The 25,766-nt window shown below is 38.0% G+C and overlaps 1 protein-coding gene across 6 annotated transcripts in view; it reads right to left on the reverse strand.

Moving 5' to 3' along the window:
• Window positions 1-25,766, reverse strand: part of CNTN5 (contactin 5) — a 1,008,853-nt gene that overhangs the window by 152,987 nt on the left and 830,100 nt on the right. For all 6 annotated transcript variants that reach the window (XM_008178633.4, XM_008178637.4, XM_008178631.4 and 3 more), the window contains one exon: window positions 24,694-24,844. In XM_008178633.4, coding sequence (XP_008176855.2) covers window positions 24,694-24,844 — 151 coding nt within the window. The remainder of the gene's footprint in view (window positions 1-24,693; window positions 24,845-25,766) is intronic.

The raw sequence follows: 25,766 nt of genomic DNA on the forward strand, positions 1-25,766 counted from the left end.
TATGCTAAATTGCACACACAAAAGGTCCAATGCACTTTCACAAGTACTAACCCATCAGAGTGTGAACAGAGTCCAGGTGCTGCCCTTGACTTGGGGTCTCTAGACACACTCTTGGGGCACAGACCTTCTGTCTAGTATCCTGTCTAGCCCCTGGGACCATTGCTGACCTCCCAGAGTCCTCTGTAATTTAACACACACTCTCCCAGAACTCCAGCCATGTGTGCACTCTGAGTTTACAATTTATCTCTTCAGGGCCATGTGACAGTGAAAGCCAACAGACACTTGACAGACTTAGCATTGGATTTTAAAACAACATTGCTCCTTACTTAACAGCATAAGAGACACACAGATCTAGAAAAAATAATAAGCACACTTATGCATTTCCCTGCCTCAGTTTCATCATCACTCTGGAGAGTTCTTTTAAATTGGGCAAAATCCTACGGGGTGTCTGGAGTCCTTTCCTGCAGCTTATGACTTCCCTTCAGAAACATGGCACATCTCTCTAGATCAGCTATCTTTATCTGCCCTTGGATGGTCCATGGTTAAAAGAGGATCAACCCCCTACTATGAAAGCCTGCTCATCTCCTTCCCCTCTCCTGCCCAAAACTTCCTGTTCCTACCTTAGTGAGTCTCTCAAGTTTATACATCCTTCTACCCACACCTAGTTCCTTTGTTCTGCTGCTGGCGTTTTTCCACTCTTCACTTTAGCAGCCCCATGAAAACAAGGTAAGAAAACTGGTTCTCCTAATACTCAGCTAACCCATTGTCCCAAGGTGCTTTCCACCTGAACAGGCAGCCATTGAGTTCACAGTCACAGGGCCAAAGAAAGAGTGAGAATAACTCTATAGCACTTTGGTTAGGGTACAAACATTTGCCTCTCAGGGGCCAGTCCCTACTCCAACAAATATATAATAAAGTATTTCATATAAAGTGGAACAGCTTCAGCAGGGGAGATTGAGAGAGAACCACCCCAGAATATCCTCTAATCACTGGGCTGTGGCTCTTACATGGGAGATCTGGGTTCAAGTCCCTACTCTATATGATGCAGAGTAGGCATCTGAACCCAGGATCTCCCATATCCCAGGTGAGTGCTCTAACTATTGGGCATAAGGGGTGTGTTGTTTTTTTGGAGAAAGAACTGATCTGGCTTAGTTTCTTAATGCAAGATAAGGGTTCATGACTGTGAATCCCAAGTGAAGGGAGGCACTTCCTGTTAGGTGTTGTCATAAACATACAGTTAAGGGTAGCATAAAATCCCTCCTTTACCTGTAAAGGGTTAAGCAGCTCAAATAACCTGGTTGGCACCTGACCAAAAGGACCAATAAGGGGAGAAGATACTTTCAAATCTGTGGGGGAAGGTTTTTGTTTTGTTCTCTTTGTGTGTTCTCTCTGGGTCAGCAAGGAACCAGGGCAGGGAAAATACATCTCCTAAAGCCATATCTGAACTAAGGATCTAAGATTACAAATTGTAAGTAATAGGAAGGAAATGCGTTAGATTATCATTTGTTTTAACTGGTGAATTTTCCCTAGGTTAAGAGGAATGTATTCCTGGTTTTTTTTGGAAACTTTAAAGTTTTGCCTAGAGGGGAATCCTCTATGTTTTGAATCTGATTACCATGGAAAATTACCTTCAATCCTGATTTTACAGAGGTGCTTCTTTTATTTTTTCTTTAAAATAAAGTTCTGCTTTTAAGAACCTGATTAATTTTTAGTGTCCTAAAAACCCAGGGGCTGGTCTGTGCCCACTTTGTTAACCTATTTGGTTGGTATATTATTCTCAAGCCTCCCCAGGAAAGGGGGTGAAGGGGCTTGGCGGAATTTTGGGGGAACAGGAACTCCAAGTGGTTTTTTTCCTTGAAACTTTGTCTAACTCACTTGGTGATGGCAGCGATACCATTCCAAGGACAAGGAAGAAATTGTGCCTTGGGGGAGTTTTTAACCTAAGGTGATAGAGATAAGCTTAGGGGGGTCTTTCATGTGGGTTCCCACATCTGTACCCTAGAGTTCAGAGTGGGGAGGAACCCTGACAGGTGTCTTACTTCCTTTGAAGGGCAGGGGGGCTTATGTCCTGTTCCTCTCCTCAGCATTTCCTATTGGCTAGCTTAGATGGCTCCCCACTCAGCTTTTGGGAATCCCATTCGAAGGCACCTAATTCTCCCTATGCACTATTTAGGGAGCTTGGGAGCCTAACTCAGGGCTGTGGATTCCACTGGGCAGCAAGGCTCAGTTTACGTCACCTTTGTGGTTCTAGCTCTTCAGTACGGCTATGATGGGGACCAAATAGGTAGACAGACAAAGAGTTGTCTTGGAAGTTAAAAAAAATCAAAAGATTTAATTCTGACGGTTGGTGTGTTTTCCAGATGTTGAGCAATTTCATTTCTGATTCTTTACAGTGTTTAAATAAACAGGAAAAAGGAAAATTTTGTGTCTTGGATTTAGGATAAAAATAATTAATCTTGTTGTCCTGAATACTGTGCAACAGAGTATGTTATCAATAGAAACATCAGACAGGTTTATTCCCCCACTGCAACCACTAAAAACATGACATTAGGCTAAGTGCGTGTCATAGGTTTCACCCCCACTCTGAACTTTAGGGTACAGATGTGGGGACCTGCATGAGAACCCCTAAGCTTAATTACCAGCTTAGATCAGTATGCTGCCACCACCCAAATCATTCAAAACAGCTGTTTATGAGTCATTTGGGAAACTCTGTCTTCCCCCACCCCAAAATATCTCCCTCCCAAGTACTATAACCCTCCCCTGGGTAGCCTTGAGAGACTTCTCTACCAAGTTCCTGGTGAACACCGAGCCAAACCCTTGGATCTTAAAACAAGGAGAAATTAACCATCCCTCCTCCTTTCCCCCACCAATTCCTGGTGAGTCCAGATCCAACCCCCTTGGATCTTAAAACAAGGAAAAATCAATCAGGTTCTTAAAAAGAAGGCTTTTAATTAAAGAAAGAAAGGTGAAAGGAAAACCTCTGGGAGAGAGCATACAAGCTTCTCTCACAGACAACAGATTCAAAACACAGAGGATGTTCCCCTGGGCAAAACCTTAGTTACACAAAAGAAATCTCAATTTGATTATCCCTCTAATGCACAAGACAAGTCACAAAAGAAAATAAACATAAACCTGTTTATTTATTCTCTAATACTCACTACTCTGATAAGAGGCTGATTCCTGGATCTTTTTTCTTTCTGGCACAAAACTTAACGAACACTGAGACAAAAGAAAACTTCCCGCCTTCCTCTTGAAAAATCTTGTCCCCCCATTGATTCCTCTGGTCAGGTGTCAGCTAAACTAGGTGAGCTTCTTAACCCTTTACAGGTAAAAGAGGCCTTAACACTTAACTGTCTGTTTATGACAGTGCGGTTCTGTTGTTAATACAGTAGAAGGATGCTAGAGGATGGTTGACCAGAAAGATCACTTAATCAAAGATAATTGAGATAATGTGAAGGAGAAACAGAATGAAAGAATTGGGTGGAGGGAGGGGGCAGGGAAATCTATATTGTACAAAGGTGCAGGAGGAAGAGAAAATGATAGAATGGGGCTGAAAGAGTCAAAGAGGGCATTGAGACCCTGGAGCACAAAAACCTTTACTCCCATAACTGCTTCAGGGGGACACTATGTAGAGACTTGTTCTGCCTCCGGATTGCAGAGACTAGTCTGATGATATGTACCTGTCAACTTCTATATGGTTATCTCCATATGATATGTTACATTCCCAGTCCGTTCAATACTTTAGCTTCCCTACTCCTACATAATACTAAAGATATCCTATGAAGCTGATCAGATACAGACAACAGATTCAGAGAAAGGGAAACATCTGAAGAGAAGAGTATGAGTGTGGCAGAGAGTTGGCCCAATATTAAATCAATGATGCTTCCTTGCATTCAGACCCAAAATTCCTGTACTCCTATACCATGCTTGGTAAAACTGGAGGAGTTTCTGGCAGTAGCAGAATACAGCCACTTATGAAAAGTGTGATCCAAAATGTTCATGTTTTAGTCATAATTCAAGTTAGAGTTAAAAACAAAAAACAAACTAACAAACACTATCTATGCTAAATTGCACACACAAAAGGTCCAATGCACATGCACAAGTACTAAACCATCAGAATCTGAACAATTAAAACAAGCTTCTGGCCTGGGTTTCAGGTTTGTATATTGGAAACCAGGTGAGTTTTGTTTGCCCTTAGGTTTCATTAAGAAGATACGGCACAGCTCTTAGAATAGAGCACCATCTGCATCAGAGCCAAGCTCTGCTTTCCCCCACTTATATCAAGAGACTTACATGTTGTAAGTTTCTGGGGGCATAATTTGCCACGAAATCTCCCTCTATACCAAATTTAAATTGGCTATTGTTTTTACGGGCAACACCGGTGTGCACCTGTGCACACACACAAATCATCATTGTTATAAACAGTGGCCAGAGATTTGTAATAAAATATTGCAGACAAACAGACATTGTTCCCATATGTCACCATTAACATGGTAAATGTCTCCCATGACCCTTTGCCAGTCTATAAATCACAGACTGTGAAGATGTACCAGGGCAATCAGATTAGTCAGTGGACATTTAATTAAGTGCAGAGCCTTTCAAATTGCTATTTATAAACAAACCCAAATCATTTTTCTCCTACTGTAGAAAATTACAGTCCAGATTACGGTTTACAAAATAGATTAAGATATATTCTTTTATGGGTTCTATAGTTAACAAATTAGTTTGTCTTGTGCTTTTTCTTATAGAAATACACTTTATAGTATTTCACCAAAAAGCACAAATCAAATATTACACTCTCATCATGGACTGTGTTTAGCTCCTAGAGGGAATCTAACAAGAGCTTGAGAATGTATCGGGGAAAATATTTCTACTATTTTCACATGTCATTTTAAATAGCCGTCTCCCTAATAATACTTCAGTCTTTTAATTTGTGTCATGCTTTCATTTCATGCCAAGCAATGTGTCCTGAGACAAGTTGACAATCCTGCCTTTTTACATAAACAAAATACTAATGATATATTAAACCACTGAATTCCTAGAAATTAAATAATTAAATATATTTCTAATATGTGGAATGAAACCTGCCTACATGAGCATCACAAATTGCAAAATCTACACCTCAGATTGCAAGCTGAATACGACCTTTTGTTAGTTGTCTGTACAGTCCCTAGCACAATGGGACACTAAAGCTCTGTTTGTGGTCCTTAGATGTTGCTACACTATAATTAAAAATCAGAATAATATATGTGGTTGGTATTTGTTTTTTGTTTCTGAATTCATCTAGCAAGTGTTTTTATTAAGGAAACATGCAGCAGAGCTTTATTTATTCCTTTCCTTTTCAGTTCATTTTTCTGTCTGGTCAGTGTTTTTCTTTTAAGTATTTTCAACTAAGGAGAATTTTCAGATGTAGGGGTACAACCAGGACCCTTTTCAAGGGGGCAGAGAAAACTAGTTCAAGTTATTGTCTTCCTTATTCAAATAGAATGTCACTATATGCTCTTGGTGACCATTCAAAGATTTGACAAAAAAATGGCTCCTTAAAAATATGGTCTTTTGATTCTATCTGTATTCAACTATTCCATCTTCTGGGATTTTAATCCCATCATTTTGGATGTAATGAACTATAAAAACTTCCTTTGCAAAAGATTTGGGATAGAAATCTGGTATCTGGATCTTCAATTTTAAAGGCTAGGAGAGAAAGGAGAAACTCAGAATAATGTTTTGTCAGCCACATTTCAGCTCTTCTTTCTGTTGTTGGCTCAGTCTATGATTTTTGTATTGGGGATCAGTCATGTTGCCTAAGCAATGGAAAGGTTCCATAGCTGCTTGGAATTGTTTTTCAATCTTGTCCTTCTGTGATTGCAGTTCTTTGCTGTTAATTAGATCAAGCCAGGTTTCCACTGAGAATGAGACAGCAATGTCATCAGCCTGTAATTTGTCAAGACTCCCTGAAATTTCTTTTAATTGCTTTGGTAAATTTAGTGCCTTTCCACACTGTCCCCTGTGTAAAATGCATGTGATTGATCAAAGTCCTCCTCCTGCTAAGTGCAAATATCAGCTTACAGTAGTAAAATGTAAATATAGAAACACAATCTTCCTGAGAGTTCCACTGAGTGTCATTAAGAATCTGTGGCATCAATCCTCCTTTTCCAATCATCCAGCCATGAGGATGATGGTTGTTGTGGAGGAATTTTTGAACATTCACTATGTGCTTTAGGACTGAGTTAGGTGTTTCTTCATTCTCAACAAAGTTTAAATATTGTTTGAACAACCATAAATTCCACATTTAGGAAGAGAAGTTCACTCATCCTTTTCATTTTATTTTCATTCTATTAGCAAATGGAATTGTTTTTCATACATACATTTTCCGTATATTAATGCTTGCGGCCATTATAAAGTCATAGCCTGTGTTTGACCAACCAACTTGACTTGATGTCCATGTTCTTTAATTTTTCCTCTCTTTTTCATTTCCAATGTGTATTCTGGACCTATGATTTTAAACCTGTATGACAACATATATCCACAGTGAGGTGCTTCCATTGCTTCTTTAGATTGCTCATTTTGTGCTATACTGAAGGCAATGTTAGCATTAAAGAAGGTTACAACTTTCTTATCAAGTCAAAGTGTTTGCCTTCAGATGCATTTCAGATGTCGTTTACTTATTTCTAGTTTTCGCATGTTCAAGACAAAACAGACACTGCTACCATCTGAGCTGCAGGGAGGCCCTGAACAGGGAGGAGTTACATTATTATAGTTATGATTTGATGATAGCGTAGCATTGAAAATATCTCATTCTCAAGAATACCTAATTCATCAATGTTCACCTCTTTCACTTCAATAGACAAAGTCTCACTCATCATCAAATTTGGTGTTGAACCATCCAAAAACTAATTTTCAGCACTTTTTGGAAGCAGAGTTCCAGGTTTGAAGTAGAGCTGGTTGGAAATTTTTCATTTCTTTTTAATGGAAAATGTATTTTTTGTTGAAATCTAAACTTCTGAAAAGGTGTCAAATTTGATGAGCATTCGCATAGAAAATATATTTCAAAACTATATATTCATATATAGTATAGATACATATATATATACACACACACCAGAGATATATAGAGATATATGTATGGAAAATTTTCATTTTGGGAAGTCCTGAAATTTCATTTTGGAATACTGAAATTTTGTTTTGGAATTTCATATTGTTTTCATAATTCTATTTTTTAAATATTTTATTTTATGGGCTTATTATGCATAACATGCACTACTGGTGTTGACATGTCATTATGACATAACAAAATATTGTATTTTATTTTTAAAATCATTAAAGGCAGCAGCTGCTTAGTACTGATCGATACATTTGATCAGTTTTTCTAGGTCAAAGTGTCTCCTCAGGTGTCAAAGTGTTTCATTTATCATTTTGTTCCAAAACCTCCTCTATTGACATCTCAGTCTGGGACAATTCCTCAGATCTGTTGCCTAAAAAAGAATGCCTCAGGTGTGGGAATCTCCTTTAATCCTCTGCAGTGGAGACTGATGCAAAGAATTCATTTCGCTTCTCTGCAATGGCCTTGTTTTCCTTGAGTGCTTCTTTAGCACCTCAAGCGTCTTGTGTCCCCACTGATTGCTTGGCAGGCTTTCTGCTTCTGATGTACTTAACAAAATGTTGCTGTTAGTTTTTGTGTCTTTTGCTAGTTGCTCTTCCAATTTTTTTTGGCCTGCCTAATAATATTGTTATTCTTAGAATCATAGAAGATTAGGGTTGGAAGAGACCTCAGGAAGTCATCTAATCCAACCCCCTGCTCAAAGCAGAACCAACCACAACTAAATCATCCCGGCCAGGGCTTTGTGAAGCCAGGCCTTAAAAACCTCTAAGGATGGAGATTCCACCATGTCCCTAGGTAAACCATTCCAGTGCTTCACCACCCTACTAGTGAAATAGTTTCCCCTAATATCCAATCTAAACCTCCCCCACTGCAACTTGAGACCATTGCTTCTTGTTCTGTCATCTGCCACCACTGAAAACAGCCTAACTCCATTCTCTTTGGAACCCTCCCTTCAGGTAGTTGAAGGCTGCAATCAAATCTCCCCTCACTCTTCTTTTCTGCAGACTAAACAAGCCCAGTTCCCTCGGCCTTTTCTCGTAAGTTATGTGCCCCAACCCCCTGATCATTTTCGTTGCCTTCCGCTGGACTCTCTCCAATTTGTCTATAGCCTTTCTGTACTGGGGGGCCCAAAACTGGATGCAATACTCCAGATGTGGCCTCAGCAGTGCCGAATAGAGGGGAATAATCATTTCTCTCTATCTGCTGGAAATGCTTCTAGTAATGCAGCCCAATATGCCAGTAGCCTTCTTGGCAACAAGGGCACACTGTTGACTGATATCCAGCTTCTCATCCACTGTATTCCCAGGTCCTTTTCTGCATAATTGACACTTAGCCAGTCAGTCCCCAGCCTGTAGCAGTGCATTGGATTCTTCCTTCCTAAGTGCAGGACTCTGCACTTGTCCTTGCTGAACCTCAACAGATTTATTTTGGCCCAATCCTCCAATATGTCTAGGTCACTCTGGACCCTATCCCTACCCTCCAGTATATCTAACTCTCTCCCCAGCTTAATGTCATCCGTGAACCTGCTGAGGGTGCAATCCATCCCATCAACCAGATCATTAATGAAGACATTGAACAAAACCGGCCCCAGGACTGACCCCTGAAATGATTCACCTGGTTGTCTGCGTCCCATGAAATGGAGACAGAGTTGGGTGTCATTAGAATATTGATTAAACTGCTTCATTCCTCCCCTACTATCCTTGAATTCACGTTGAACAGGATGAGTAATAAAATAGCATGTATCAGTATCTCCCCTAAGAGAGCCCTCAGGGCACATGCTTAATCATGCAACAGTATGTTTGACTTTTGTCAACTGATAAGTATGCACCCTTTTTCCTAGTGAAATCCTAACATGTTAACTAACATGTGCCATATTTCTTGGGTGAAATCTTAGCTCCATTGAAATCAACGGCAAAAATCTCATAGATTTCAATGGAGCCAGGATTTCACTCTTCATGTACACAAGGCAATTGTAGATTTAATACAGATCAGCTGGCTGATGTAAATCCTAGGCTCCCCATTAGATATGATCCTGCTCACCTAAGACAGTTTAAAACTACAACTGTCTTTTCTACACTTGGACTTAACATGCACTAGCTAACATGTTAAAAACAGGTCTTTAATGAAGACAAGGCGAAAGAGAAATGAGCAGACTCGCTCAGGCGTGACTCTGCTTATCTTTGACAATATTTGCAGCTATGTCAAACCATGTTCTGGTCAGCTGATAGGATCAGCCTCAACCCTTGGGTCCTGATCCAAAGCCCATTGAAGTTAATGGACGAACTCGCACTGACTTCAATGGTCTTTGGATCAAGGTCCTTGGGTTTTTATCCACTGCAAGAAAGAGATCGTCAAACAATGAGACAAGTGCAGTCTCCATTTTATATCTAGGTCTAAAAAGAGTATGATCAAGTTTGATATTAATAGCAAAAAGGGACAAGTGTTCAAGCTTGCAGTAGCCACACACTTACCAAGGATGTTCAGAGTGACCCTAGCTAGGCTAACAGAGAGAAGACCTCACATGTGTGACTCTGTAGAAATAGCTGTGTTTCTGCCTCTAATCCCAGCCTGAAAACCAGATCCAGAGTGCATTCAGCAATATGTGTTGCATTAACAAACTCTGGGGATTACCCCTTGGAAAAGATGTTTTTATTCTAATTCTGGTCCAATCAGAAGCAGGAAGCACTAGCAATCTCAGGACAAAGCCTGAAAGTTGATCTTGCAGGAAAGAAGGGAGGAATCTCAAATTTTCTGCATTTGCGTGCATTCTGGAGTGTCATCTCTAGCTTCCCTTGTAAATTGTGGAAGATGAGCAGGACTCATTGGAGTAATTGCTTAGTACTGCTATGTCATAATGGCAGAGTGGGCTATATGTAGCTGCTCCATGAAGACACCCAGTACTTGTAGAGAAAAGGGGGAGTGTGTTACGCAGTCACCCAGTAAAAAGGATTCAGATGGCATGGTGATGGGCTCAGTATAAACACCTAAACACACAGAAGACAGTGACGTTAGAAAAGGGCAGTAGGACTATCTATTTGGAAACAAGCTGAAGGAGACCTATCAGCAAGGCAAAACAAACCACTAAGCCATTCCTACAAAATGAGCACACAGGAGATAAGAAAAAAGCTGGCCCTTTTGGGCAGACGGGGTGAAGGATCACAGCGCATGGTTGGATAGAAGCCCTTAGATAGTAAATTTGTCAGGACAGGCTATTTGCCTTCTCTTTGTGTGTAGAGCTTAGTGTACATTGACAGCACCATATAAATGTTAAACAGTGATTTTGGACTTAGTGGATCCGTGGGAGTATTTTAAATTTTATTTATTTTTTTTCCTAATGTTCTCACATCTTCACCCCCAAAAGGAAATGTATTACATTAAAAAGTAAGCCAGGGTTCGGGGTTAAGCTGTCCAAATAGTAGAAATAACAGTTAAAAAAATTCAGGATATTCTGAGATTTTCCTCAGTAATTAGACACAAAAGGACGGTGTAGCAGCTTTATTATCTGTTCTATGTAGTGAATTTCATTCTGTAACTCTCTACACAGTGGGATTCTGGCAGAAGTGTCTGAATTGGTTCATGTTAATATTATGTTTATGCAATGAAAATTCTTTCATTAAGTATATTGAGAAAATTACTTCCGACGGAACAGGCAACCCCATGCTAAGCAGGAAATGATTTTTAATAAATAAGAATTCATCTACTGTAGTAGTTCCCAGGATTTCTTTTTATAGGTGCTTGTACTAGGCACCAGGGGCTCTCCTCACTTTACAATCTGGATTATACCTTCCAGTATACACATTTATCTGAATGTCAGATGAAGATACAGTTGAAGCCATGATGCAGGAGCCAGATGTCAAACAGGAATTAAATCTCAAAGGAGAAAGGAGAAAGCATGTGTGTTTAAATTCAGCAATCCGAGGCTCATGAGTCTTTTAAGATGACATTTGATTTTAGGAGCTGCTGTGTATTGATGGAATATCAGAGAGGATGTGCAAGACTCTGGAGTGGGTATGCAATGGACAGCAAAAGGCTATTGTATGGGCTTCATCCTTTCCAAGTGAGAAAGGGCATAGTATATATTAAAAAAAACCAAACCCAACAATAATACCTGTGATTTGCATATTATCATGAATGAGTGTTGAAAATCTGATTCAGGGTGAAACGAATCATCTCTTAGATATATTGTTGCAAGGACTGGTCCTTTTTTTTTTTAAAAGGAGCTTCTGCAGAGTGCACTTTGTTTCAGATAAATTAGGAATTTCAAGGCCCCAGGAAAATTTTTCATCTAAAAGGGAAGTTGTTTAGAGACAAAACATGCAGTGCTGCAAATGGGAACTTGTTATTAAAAATGAGATTTCATAGTGAAAAGAAGAGCAGATCCACTATCATTTTATTGAGGCAAGGTAAACACAGAGGGGCTTTTTCTCCCTTCTGTTTTCCACAAGAAAAATGTAATAAGTATTCAAATTCCCATTATAAGGTTGTCAGAGCAAAATTAGTACATGATGTGCTCTGAGACACGGATTGTTCAGAACTTACCGACGCGTGAAAATCAGAATTAGGCAAAATGCTAGAATTGGGAGGTAGACTGAGGGAGACTCATTTGCAGTTACTGAGGTGTCAATAACGATGTCAGTATTGTTTATCCAAGTTTTCCCCTGAATTTACTTAAGGTCTAAAGTAAATTAAAAGTGCATTCATGCTAAACATTTTTTTTTACATCTTCATTTTAAAGGGTTATTTACTTATAGTATAAGATATTTCACTTTCCAAATTACAGCCTATAGTAAAAGATAATACACTGCATGTGTGTGTTAAATAGCATACCATTTTCAAGATAATGGTTAGAAGCTTACAAATATATGATTATGGGGCATAATTTCACCTTAGTATGACAACATGAACTGCCATTAAGTGAAATAGTATACAACTGCTTTTTGTAAACAAGATTAGAATTTCCTGTAATATGGTCTAAAAAAAGACTTTGTTACTGTTTTTGAGGAGGAATGTATTAATTATTATTGAGACTGTGGTAATACCTACAGTATGATTGGCACTGTATAAACACAAAGACAAAGTCCATATTCCTTTTCCAGTATTATGGAGGTGAAATACATTTTTGCACAGTGAAAATGCATGTTTAGGGTCCATTTCCACAAATGAAGACGAAACATACGTTCAAGGGAAGCAATCACGGAACAGCCATGGCAATCAAGAACAACACTGCACTGTGACAGAGATAGTACAGAATGAAAGAAAGGGTAGGAAAAATAATGGAAACCACAGTGAAAGAATTGATTCCACTCTTGTTGATGAAGGAAACTCACTAGCAGGTTCCTCACAAAGAAAAAAAATCACATTCTTTTGGGCTGATAGCTAAAGACCTGGACTTTTTACTTTTGGTGAAGGAAATCATCAAATGTTCACAGATTGGAATTGCAGGAGGTTAGAGAAGAAAACTGACCTGGGAGATAGGGTGATTGTGAAGATCAGAAGGCTAATTAATGAAGGAGGCTTAAAAGTTGTGTGTGCGTATGTATTTGTGTGTGTTCTGTGTTGAGAGAGGGTTTCTTGAAGAAAAGCGAGGGGAAAGAGAGCAATTTGAAGTTGACTTCAGGAAGGGAAGCAGGAAACATTCTTGTCTGGGGGTGAGGGAATGAGGCAACATCTGAGAAGGAATGTGAGGGTAGCGATTATTTATAGGGCTGGTTGAAATTTTTGATGGAAAATTGAGTTTTTGTCGGAAAATTGAGTTTTTGACTAACCTAACATTTTGTGGGAAGTGTCTGTTTTCCATGGAAATTTTTGACTCTTTAGCCCCAAAAAACCCACGTTTTCATTTGGGGCTAAATACTTTTGGTGGGTTTTTTTTGACAAAAATTCATATTTTCCTTGGGAAGAAACCCATGTTACAATTGGCTCTAGTTATTGTAGAAAACATAAAATCATCACTGAAAAGTTTGCAGATGACACAAAAATTGGAGGGAGTGGTAACTAATGCAAAGGACAGGTCACTGATACAGGGTGATCTGGCAAGCTGTGGGCAAGCAAACCACATGCATTTTAATATGACTAACTTTAAATGTATACATCTAGAAACAAAAGACCATAGGTCATATTATACAGTGGGGGACTCTATCCTGGGAAGCTGATCATGTGCTCACAGTGCGACTTTGTGGCCAAATGGACTAATACAATCCTTGGATACATAAACGGGAATCTCAAGGTAGGAGCAGAAAGGTTATTTGTATTTGGCATTGGTGCGACTGCTGCTGAAATTGTGTGTTCAGTTCTTATGTCCATAATTCAAGAAGGATGTTAATAAACTGGAGCGTGTTCGCAGAAGAGCCACGAGAATGATTAAAGGATTAGAAAATTAGCTCAATTTATTTAGCTTAACAAAGAGAAGGTTATGGGGTAACTTGATTACTGCTGATAAGTAATTACATGATAAATATTTAATAATGGCTTCTTCAATCTAGCAGAGAAAGATACAACAGGATCCAATGGCTAAAAGTTGAAGCTGGTCAAATTCAGACTGGAAATAAGGTGTACATTTTTAACAGTGAGAGTAATTAACCATTGGAACAATTTACCAAGGTGAGGAATTCTCCATCACTGACAATTTTTAAATAAAGCTTGGATGTTTTTTTCTAAAAAAGTATGCTCTACGAATTATTTTGGGGAAGTTCTATACAGCAGGTCAGACTAGAGCAGTGGTTGGCAACCTTTCAGAAGTGGTGTGCCGAGTCTTTATTTATTCACTCTAATTTAAGGTTTCACGTGCCAGTAATACATTTTAACATTTTTAGAAGGTCTCTTTCTATAAGTCTATAATATATAACTAAACTATTGTTGTGTGTAAAGTAAATAAGGTTTTTAAAATGTTTAAGAAGCTTCATTTAAAATTAAATTAAAATGCAGAGCCCCCTGGACTGGTGGCCAGGACCCAGGCAGTGTGAGTGCCACTGAAAATTAGCTCGCATGCCGCCTTCAGCACACGTGCCATAGGTTGCCTACCCCTGGGCTAGAGGATCACATTGGTCCCTTCCTTCTTGGAATCTATGAATTTATAAATTTGCTGGTGGACCTCTTAGTAAGCAGGGCCCACACCAGAGGCACCTCACACAGGATTGTATAGCGACTACAAATGTTGTTAAGTGGTCAAGAATATCTCCAGAAGGGGATAGAAAGAGGGTTTGAGAAAATCACAAAAGAATTAGAAAAATGTCTGTTGGAACAAATGGGGAGATAGAAGGGGGTAAAGGGTGATATAAAGAGAACTCTAAAGAGAGATTCCCTTGAAGAATTAGTATTGTTCCTGCAGAGAAAGCAGTAAGGGATGGCTAAGAATACTCTGAAAAAGGTGACAGCTGCTTCAAAAGTAGGAAAAAGGAGAGCATGGACAGCCTTTGTGCTTGGATTATTCAGAGAGCTTTGTAAAAATCAAAGGGATTTCAGATGCTACACCACATACCTAATAGTCTTTGAAAGTGCATTTTGTTGTTACTATGTTTTCTGACTTACATCACCTTATTTGCCACAATAGCCTCACTTTCCAACAATATTAGACAATGTGATGAAAATATTTTATGCATGGTGTTCTTAAATCAGCATACGTGAAAATAATATACTTTCCTCAGAGAGCTTCCTGAATTTTTAATTAGAATCTGTAAATTTTTAATTCTTTAGGGATGTTAAAACAACTGTTAGCACAGTGAATATAATGGCACTATAGTATATTTCAAATCACCCATTTCCCATCTTTAAGTTGATCAGCTTCAACCCAAATGTACCAAAGAGATAAGAGTCACTCATGTAGTGAGTATTCTGTAAAAAGCCTATTGACCTTTATATACACAGACAATGGGCTGAAGGACAGCTAATAAAAGGCAATCTATCATGTTGGGTAAGGTGTCCAGTGAGCAACAGCAGGTATTAATGCTGGGTTTGGTTTTACTTAACATCTTTATTAATAATCTGGGAGAAAACAGCACATTAGTGTCTGATAATACATTGTGAGGACTTAGAAATACTGGACAAGAAATAATAAAAAAGAATGTAGAGATTGGCATCTGTGAGGGCAGAGTGGAAAATATAAACAAATGTTCATTGAATATCTTTGCAAATACTGTGCTGACAGCTGACTGAATTGTTTCTTTTTTTTTAATAAGTGAGTTTTCTCCTTTTACTGCTGGTATATTTTTAAAAAAGCCTCATTCAATTTTTAACTTGACTACGATGGAAGGCAGTTGCATACACTCTTTAAAAAATTAGGATTCCTTTCTCTCTAGCATTTATATAATTGTCTCTCATTTGTTTTATGAGCAGTAGCAAAAGAGCTCTCTAATGACAAATACAAGGGGTCTTAGATAGCGTAAAATCCTGGACCATTGAAGTTAATGGGAGTTTTACCTGTGACTTCAATGGAGCAAGCATCTCACCCACAGTGTGTGCAACTTGCATAGACATTTATACTGACCAGAGCAGGGTATAAGACTGATGTCATCATGATAGTGCCTGATACCAGCAATACAACTGACAGTCAATAGATATGTGAAACTGATGATGTAGGAAGTGCTATCAAATGCATAAAATAAACTAAAAGTTAAAAAACCCTAGCCTCTTCCAGCTACAATAATCTTAGGTTCTGCTAATAATAAAAGTAGGTACAAACCCTTCAGGTAGACATGTGATGTTTAAATTGACTGCATCCCTTTAAAAGTTAAGTGCATTTATGCTTGTGAAAGCTTTGGGATACACATCCAAAGAGACTGATATTCTCAGTCCACAATACAAACAGATAGTTTAAGTGCAAGGCTCACTAATGTCCCTCCATCCTGACCTGTAGTTTATCATCCTCTAGGGGTGAGAGGGATGTGCAGTCTCCATTCCCATTCAATAGTTAGAAGTCCAGGCAGCTAAGAATGTCAATGGAGTATCAAATTAATGTCAAATATAATTGTGGTTTGTGCAATATCAAACTTGTCCACTAGAAATTGGACCAAGACCTCAAAACTCATTTTGCAAAATTCAGTATTCAGAAGGTTAAGTTGGGTAGGCAAGAGAATGACTGAGTGTATAGCAGTAGAGGGTGCCAAATTAATAACATCGTTAGTCCAAATCTTAACCCAAAGGTTCAGTGACTCTGAATCTAGAAATAGCCTCACATCTACAATAAAGGTCAGTAATTCCTGGTGCTGTAGGTGTTGCTGTGCTGAAAGGGACATGCCAGCCATGTCACATTTATGTCAAATCAGAAAGAATTGCCTCAGGAAAGTGCTTCCTTGGTGCAGAATGAATTTTGCTGGCCCATGTATTAAACTCCCATTGTGTGCAAGCCTTTGTGTCATAGTCTCAAATTTGACACTGGACACTGAGTGCTAGAGCATGAAGAGATGGCAAGCAAAGTTTGAAATATATCTTAAACTTTGTACCATGCCATAAACAGATGGATAGTCCTGAAACCTATACGCTCTCTCAGAGACCCACAGGACTCCCCTCCCCTAATCTTAGTTTGTTTCTTGACTATCTTTCCTTTCTCCGGGACACTTTTTTTTCTTTTTCTAATTATCTTCTTTGCTTCTTAATTAAGAAATGAAATGAAATAATTTTTTGCACCACTGAAACACCTCACTCTGTGTGTGCATGTATTATTATTATTTGTATTAATGTAGTGCCAATAGGCTCCAAATGAGACCACGGCCCTCTTGTACTAGGCACCATGGAAACAGATATTTTCCATTTGGGAGGAGGGATAGCTCAGTGGTTTGAGCATTCGCCTGCTAAACCCAGGGTTGTGAGTTCAATCCTTGGAGGGGCCACTTAGGGATCTGGGGCAAAATCAGTACTTGGTCCTGCTAGTGAAGGCAGGGGACTGGACTCAATGACCTTTCAGGGTCCCTTCCAGTTCTAGGAGATAGGATATCTCCATTAATTTAAAAGATAGCAAGACACATTCCCTACCCTAAAGAGCTTATAATCTAAATAGACAAGAGAAGTTGGGCAGAGAAACAGAAGCACAGAGAGGTGAGTAACTTGCCCAACATCACACAACAGGTCAGTGTCAGAGCTGGAAACAGAGTTCAAAACTGCTGGGTCTTGGTCCAGTGCTTTATCTATTAGATTGCTCTGCCTCTGTATCCTGGATTTAAACAAATGACTCTACTCTGACACGGTTTATGAATGAAGAACTTTACAGTGGTCTGGCATTGTTTCTGAAGACGTTGCAAGTGTCAGAGGATATGAAGAGCTAACTGAATAAAGCTAGTCCCGTCAATACCAGAGAGAGCCTGTCTAGAAGTAAGTCCAAGAGGAGGAGAGAGATATGAGAAATAAAGGAACTCAACTGCCAGCCACATAAAGATGGAGTTCAATTAATTGTTTCTGCCTCCTTTTCTTTACCTCTAACTTTATTTTATGTCTGTGTGGCAATATATATTCTGGAACTAACTATTGCAATGGTGGTAAATGGCTTGAATGAGGGGGTGACTTCAATGTAGGGGTATTATACTACATACATTGTAGCCAGATTGCACATTTTTACTGTTTTCATTCTCCCTAGTGAAGTAAGATAATTGAGATTTTCACATCAGAATAAGAGTTGTTTAAGAGCACAGACAAAAACATCACATGATCTACATTTTTAACCGGTTTAATTTGACCAATTAACACAACAGTGTTGCTGTTGAACAAAGATCCTTTTTTGCTAGGAGATGATCTTGCTATTTGTTTTTATCAGATAGTCAAGGTTATCATTGTGTCCCTTCTCTAATTTATAACTGGATCTCTAATTCCCATTATGAGCAATCCACAGCTAAATTAGACCATGATTTATGCAAAAAGTGAAAAGAAGTGATTGCATAACTCTCCAAGGAAGATAAGAATTTCTGTCATGAAGTGCCTCTTTCTAAATGTCCTCAGAATCTTCTCTCTTCACTACTTCATGATCATTAAAGTGCCATTTGGGGATGGGGGGGAATCAGTTGATAGCATGTACTTAGATGCTTAAATTCCCAAGAATTTAGGATGTAGTTTCTATTAAGGACAAATTAAGCTGAAAGTCATAGTCTAGGGGGCCTTAAGCAAAAAAAAGCCTTTAAGCAACTAATGACTTGCTCAAGTTCTGCCTATGTGGTGCACATACAGGAACTTGGGTAACCATTTATAGTAACTGCAGTAAATGAACCCAGTTAGAATAAATATTTATCAACTGTTAGCTCAACTGGTAATTAGCTTGAGATGAGAATGCTGAAAGTGGAGGTGTACATAGCACAACAGAGCAAGTACCTTGAGATAATTTGCAGCTTAGAATTATTGAGCTTCTCAGCTTTATAGTCTCTAGGGAGCTGTAGGATTGTTTTTGTTTGTTATCCAATAATTAAGAAAAAAAGTTGAGACAGGAAACAAAACATGAATCATCTACCCAATGGAAAAGTTAGGCCATGCACTGACCAGAAGAAGGCTTAACAGGTTACTGTAGGACATGGATCGGCAACCTTTAGCAGAGGCCCATCTAGTAAAGGGCGCCTACATATATTTTCAATTGTGACATAAAATGACCAAAACATATTTGTTTGTTTTGGGGTAAAACTTCACCTACTGACTCAGATCCTTCTTGCCCACTTTTAGTCCCCTGCCCCCCCTTTTTTTAAAGCTATAAATCCTTTTAAAATAGAAACTCAAAATGGAACCATTCATAGATCCTTAAATATAGCAGTGAAGTGCAATGCTGTAATAAGAACCTGTCAAACTTGAAAATGAATTACACTGAGAGACCAAAAGAGTATAAAAGCCTGTCCATTCCTGACTGTTTCAGTTATCCTATTTTTAGATTTAAGTGCTCTCTGTTCTTCAACTAATTGAACAACAAAGAAAGACTGACTAAAATCAGGGCATACAAGATCTCTGGTTCAATGGTTTTAATATCAAACTGAGTTTATGACAAAAGTAGTTGAAAAGTATGCTAAAATAATCTCATTCTTATATCTCACTACAACATTGTAGCAATCCTGAAGTTATGTAGTAACCAATTTCACCATACAAGATATACATATACATACTCACACTAACTACAATATCTGAATTTTTCTCAAATATTAATCAGTTTATTTTCTTAACATCCCAATGACATGAGGGTGCAGTATTATCCCTATTTTACAAATGGGGAATTGAGGCACAGAAAGATTAAGGTCAAAATTATCCATCGGTGTTGGGTGCCTACATTGAAAAGCTTAGGACGTGTATAATGGTATAAGTCTTTATATGTTCAAAGTACAGCTCCCATTGAGTTCAGGTACAGCTGTGAGCACTTCTGCAAACCAGACCCCAGGAACTCAAGATAGGCACTCAGAAAACGAGGAACACATGAGTGACCAGCTCTGCACAGTTTGGGTTAAATGACTTGTCTAGAATCACATAAGAGACAGAGGTGGAATCCATTTCTCCAGGGCAGCATTCAACTGCCTTAATGATAACTGAACTCTTTTGACTGATTTAAATATATATATATATATAAATATATATATTTAGCCTGAGGCAGACACCCAATATGGACACTTTCAATTCAAACAATTAAACTTTGGTAAGGTTATTATAAGCAATTAGAAACAGGTTCTTATAATGGAAAGTGTTGGGCAACTTTAATGACAGGCAATACCAGCCTTGCCTATAATAAACTTGGAAACTTGTATTCCAGCAGCAACTTTGTCACTTTCCAGTAATTGGTGGAGAGATTTTGAACTGGTAACTGGTAACAGCAGTTTACAGATCTCAATAACTAAACAGGTTTAGTCAAGACCAGAATGGAAGCCCTCCAGTGAATATTTCAATGATGCAGGAAGTACAGATGTTAATTCAATATGAAGTCCTTTTCGTTATGGGTCAAAGGCTCTTCTGTGGTGTTGGGAGTACAGCTGGCGGTGTCATCATTCAGATGAAATGTAAAACAAAGATCCCAGTCATTTGCAGTTATTAATGGTGTCATGGCACTCAGTGTAGGGATAGGTGTTAACTTTTGTGTTCTGGCCAAATTGCATCCTAGATAATTACATTCTAACTATCCAAAATTCCCCCCACAGCTTTAACTGAATAAGGTATTCTTCACTTCCTGTCTAAAACTGTTTTGTGTGGCCCTGGCAGGAAGGTAAACAATTGTTGTATTCCACGTGAAAAGTGGCTGCATTGCAGTGGTAGGTGAAGTGATTGCTAGATATCTATCTACCTCAAAGGAATGTTTAATTAATATGTGCAGATCCTTAGATATTTACAATGGGCAGAAATCAGCATTGGATCTGGGGCAGGTGAATATAGCCAGTAAAACAGTGACCTCAGATAGCAGGGGTTAGAGGAAACATGCAAGGGTTGTGGTGCTGATAGTGATTTACTGTGACTCTTGGGTTTCTTTCACAAATCCACTGGACCTTCATCCTAAGGGCAATGTTTTGATGGTGACAAATAGAAAAGGAGTGATTCCTCAAAACTATCAGAAAAATAAAATCGCCCAAAAGCAAATCCATCTATACAAAGGACATTGGTGAAGTCTCCATTATAACGTAGACTCAAAAGAAAAGGAAACTCAGACAAAAATAAAACAAAACAAATTTCACCTGTAAAAACACTGTCTTCCTCAAGTTAGCTGTTTGTTGAACAAAAATTGCTCCCTCCCTCCCCCCACCCCCAGTCTTCTGTAAATAAAGGGAGCTGAATGAGGAAGTAATAATAGAGTCTTAATAGCATTTTTCGCACTGTTAGAGTGCTTTTGGATGATTTTATTTTAACTATAATTAATGGCCATCTAATGAAAATAATGAGCGAGAGTGAAAATCCAATATGAATTTAAAATGAGAAGAATACTTTGGATGCAAGAGAGAGAGAACAAAAACAGATGAACAAAGTCTTATGAAGCTTTTTAACACCTATGATTCCCCAAGCATATCGGTTTAAACATCAGCTATAGTCACTACCGCAAGAATAAATCTAGAGGAGAAAGGTAGGTGACCTTAAAAAAGTGATGAAAGAGAGATTATAGTACACAGAGAAATGGTTTACTAAAATTTCTGAAGTAGTAAATCATTATAAAACTTCATTGGTTTACAGAAGCCTGCACAAAAGGTATTTTAAAGCATTTATAAATAACATTTGCCCAGAGTCTGATCTCTGACTTCAATGGAGTTACTCGAGATTTATATCAGGGTAACTGACAGCAGATTCCAGTCAATTATATTGTATTTTTCAAGGTTTATTGTATGCTTGAAAAGTTTGATCAAAACATCTGTTTTTCTGCTTCTGTAGCTTTACAAACTAGAACCAAGCTAGTTTTCACTAGAAATGGGCTCCAAACTGGATCGTCAATCTGAACAGTCATCCCACTCCCCTGAATTTCAGCAGGGTCTAGACCAGAATCTGATGCTAGAGTTTGAGTGTGGGTTTGATTACAAATGCCTTGTTTTCTGCATCTGGCTGAGGTCTGAAATCCCGTGAGGATAGCTGATCTTGCATGACTTCTGCACTGGGGAGCCAAAACCTTGCAAGAAGAGGTCATGAGAGACCAGAACTTCTGTTTCAGAACTTGAATCAAGTCCCAGCTTTGATTTGTCTCAAACGCAAACACAAAACTTCTTTTTTAAGCCTCCCCTGGATCAAAACACTGCCTCCTTGGTCCAGAGTCCATTCCTTTTTCTAGAAATGTTTACAAAGTTATTATGAACTTAAAAAGACAAAAGCAGATTAATAGCTGGAGCACAAATAATGAAGGACAGTATATAGTGCCAATCCTAAACACTATTTTAAACTATTCTCAGACAATTAATGGAAACATTTATGGTGGATACTCCTGTTAGTGCTTACATGACACCGATTACCATAGCATTTAAGCACCTCCCAAATATTTAAAACTAGAAACAAGAAAAACATTAACTTTTGTGTTCTGGCCAAATTCCATCCTAGATAATTACATTCTAATGATCCAAAATACTTTCATTAATTATTTTTTATTTTGAATGGGTTAAGACTTTATTGAGGGAAACCTACATCAGCTCAAGGATATTCAAAGCTCTTCTAGGTGATATCAAAAGGATTATTCATTTTAGTATCTACCCACCAGGGGAAGTAAGGGGTTTACAAGCTGGGTCTCAGGTAGTTAATCACTTTATATAAAGGAGTTAACTGAAAGAATAATTGAACATATTCACCAAAACAAGAGTATTTTTTCCTTCCTCTCGCTCTCTCTTTTTTTTAAATGTAAAGGTAACTTGTACAAGTCCTCCAAAAGAGTCCTCCATAGCATGGGGAAAACAGGCTCCTTCCCCACAAAATTAACATGTTTCCCAACACATGGGTCCTTCATTTGATGGTCTTACTCCTCTCCACTTCAAAGAGACTCTATTATTATTGTTTTAGGAGTTCTGTACAGAAGGTCAGAAATGAGATCCTCTGTAACTGATTTTGTCCCTAGATATAAACAGTAGAGATAGGTGCACTCTGACTAACATAAGAACTATTCTGTACGTTTGACTGAAAGCTAAATAGAACACAAACCAAACCTTTCTAAGACTTGAAAAAGTTCAGTCAGCTCTTTTTATCTTGAATGCCTCTTCATGTCCCCTTCTACTCATGGTCAAAACTAAGAAGCATAAATAAGATGAAAAAGGCTATTTTCACTATAATATTTCCAATCCAGCGAGAACCAGCATGCATCAGAAATCTAACATGAAATCCTGTTCTCATGAGATTTTTAGACCAGAGTTAGGCTATGTATAAAAAAGCATCAGATAAGTGTCTATAATAACCCTCAGAACCTTCTTCAGTTCACCCATCACTTATAGGCAGACCAATACCACGTATGCTAACAAGTACACATTTTATTTTCCTGAAACTAGCCTTACTTATACATTGTTGTTTTTGTTTTTATTATTTTGAGTACACTTCATCTAGCTTATTGTTAACATACTTCCTGATTTCTTGTAACTGAATCCACTATGTTTATGATAGCATTGGCCCACTTCTGCATGCTGTTGCACCAATGTAAATCAGAAATAACTCTACTAAATCAACAGAGGGCAGAATTTGGCCCTATTTGTTTAATATCAAATATACCATCAAAGTCTTTACTATATTGCAGGGACAAAGGGATCAGATCAGCCATTGTGTTTAGGAATTTCAAATAATTAACTATAGACCTCTGTCTACATCCTACAGAACTATAGTCTACATCTTGGTTTTGTGCTATTATTAAAAAAATAATGAAACTGAGTTGAATCAAAGGCATTTCTGTTAGCTCTGGACTGTCTCTTGTCACCAGCAGACATCAGCTGGCAGGACACAAAGAAGTGTTCGATTAAAATGGTCTGAATAACCACAGAAGCTTAATAACAGTAAATAGTCAGCTTTTACAGATCCAGGCTAAACAAAAGTCTCTATCATTTTGATCACTACAGAAGTTCATCGAAGAATGGCAGACAGCTATCATTATCAGTAGTGCTTGATATGGTTAATATCAGCCTTATAACTTACCTATATCTACACACCCACATTATCAAAATATACCATTACAGAACCACATCTATAAACTAATGGGTAAAATAGTTGATGTCATACATTGCCTTATCTTTCCAAAAGGAATTAAAATCATATGAAATATTGTCCTTTTTCTTTTTCAGAACAAAACAAACAACATGAAACTAAATTGCCATTTGTAAAGATCAAACAAGATAACTTTCACCTTTCACAGCTGACCAAAATAGATGCACTGTATGACTTTCATCAGTATTATATAAATGCACAAAAAGACCTTGCTTTTATCCTTCAGAGTAATGCCATACAAGTCAGTTTAAGTGGTCCATTCATGTAACGTTACAAGAAAGAAGATACGAAGATACAGTGTATTCTTAAAGTCCATGTCCAGCCTGGCAAAACTGCTCTAATGTTTAGTAGTATTTTTTTGTGTAACGCAATTGAAGTTGGCATCTGACCTGCAGCTACTTTAACTGTGTTTAAAGTACAGAGTTGGACAGAATTTACTTAATCAAAGAGAGCCTGTTAAACAGATGTGCCCTTAAGTAACAAAATGATTTACTATGCACTTTAATCTTGTTGTATAACTGTATTGTTGTTCTGTGCAATGTTTTTCAAAGCACCCTTGGACAGGACCCCATAGACAACAAGCTGTCAAGCTTAGCTTGGGTCCCTTGTAAAACTATCTTAAACCAATGTGATGTTCTCATGTCATCACTACAGGAATGACAGCCTACAGACTTTTCATCTCCTGAACCACAAGATGTGTAGCATCATAAATGCAGCATGTCTAAAATGAAGAACAAGGAATAAACAAAAACGGAAACAATTTTTAGCCTTTTCTGCATCATTGTTTAAACCACCAGAGCATTGATCCCAAAGTTAATAACAATGTCCATCCGCTATAGGGAAGATAATTTCACTACTGTCAAACTAATCAGCTTGTCTAGTAACTACTATACATGCACTCTTGTACATACATAGCGTGTGTGTGCCTCTTGTCACTTGCTGTACTTTCCATATGAAACCACAGTAATAAATGTAACTGCATTAATACTTAGTTTACTGAAGAGACTTCTGACCTCTTATTCTCTCTTACTGCTTTGTCTCCTTTCTTCCAAGTGATGGTTGGTTTTGGAGAGGCTTGTGGTTTGCACTCAATGACAACTTCTTGGCCTCTGGTAATAATTATAGTTTTCTTCATCTGATTTAGTGCAAAAGTGGGAGCTGAGGCTGTTAAAAAGAAATATGTTAGTTCTATAGAGAACAATCAGAGCCTTCCATTTCAATGAATTCTAACAGATGGTTCATCATCCATTTTCACTTTTTTGTTAGGAATCTATTATAATACAGATCATATGGCATGTATACAAAAAATGCCATTAAACCAGCATTCAATTCCAATGGCAAGACTAGAATTTAATCAACCTATCAGTTAATAAGAAGTCGTTCATATCAATGTACTAAAATTAGATTACTTGTGCAATCTAGCAGCTTTAGAGAAAGTCTGGAGAAATCAACAATAAAATTAAATACCTTTATTACAGTCATTAGCTAAAACTATTAGTATATTTTAAATTCCACAAATCCACCCAAAGCTGTTAAATACTGTTAGCTGTTACAAAGAGTTTGTTGATGGGTTTTTTATATGTTTTGCCTTTTTTTCCTTCCTGAAAGCCAGCTGTGTAAAATTGAGAATATGTTTCTAGTTTTCTGGAAGGATTTCATTGTTTTAAAATAATTTATTTTAAGATGTTTACAATTTTGGCTGCATTTTTTTTTTCAAATTCAGAGATATTTTTAAAATGAATAGCCCAATTGAGTGCCCTTTTTATGTGTTGAGTAGTACCCTACTCCTTGAACAGTTCCATTGATTTAAATGGGTCTATCTGAAGGGTAAGGTACTAAACAATGCAAGTAAGGGTATTACAGTTTGACTCTAATTTATGGTAATTTTACAATGTGAAGGTTCAGCCATCCCTTTGTAATTCCATGGGTCTGTGTACCTGTTAATCTAGCCTTGCAAAAAATTCACTCACCAGCAAAAGTGATAGCTCATGTGTCCCCCCCCTCCTAACCCTCCCCACCCATTTCTCAACAATGTATGAGTTTCAAAGCCTTATTTTGGACAATTTTAATGATAACATTATTAAAA

Source organism: Chrysemys picta, chromosome 1 (genome assembly GCF_011386835.1).
Source record: "Chrysemys picta bellii isolate R12L10 chromosome 1, ASM1138683v2, whole genome shotgun sequence".
Classification (NCBI taxonomy): Eukaryota; Metazoa; Chordata; order Testudines; family Emydidae; genus Chrysemys; species Chrysemys picta.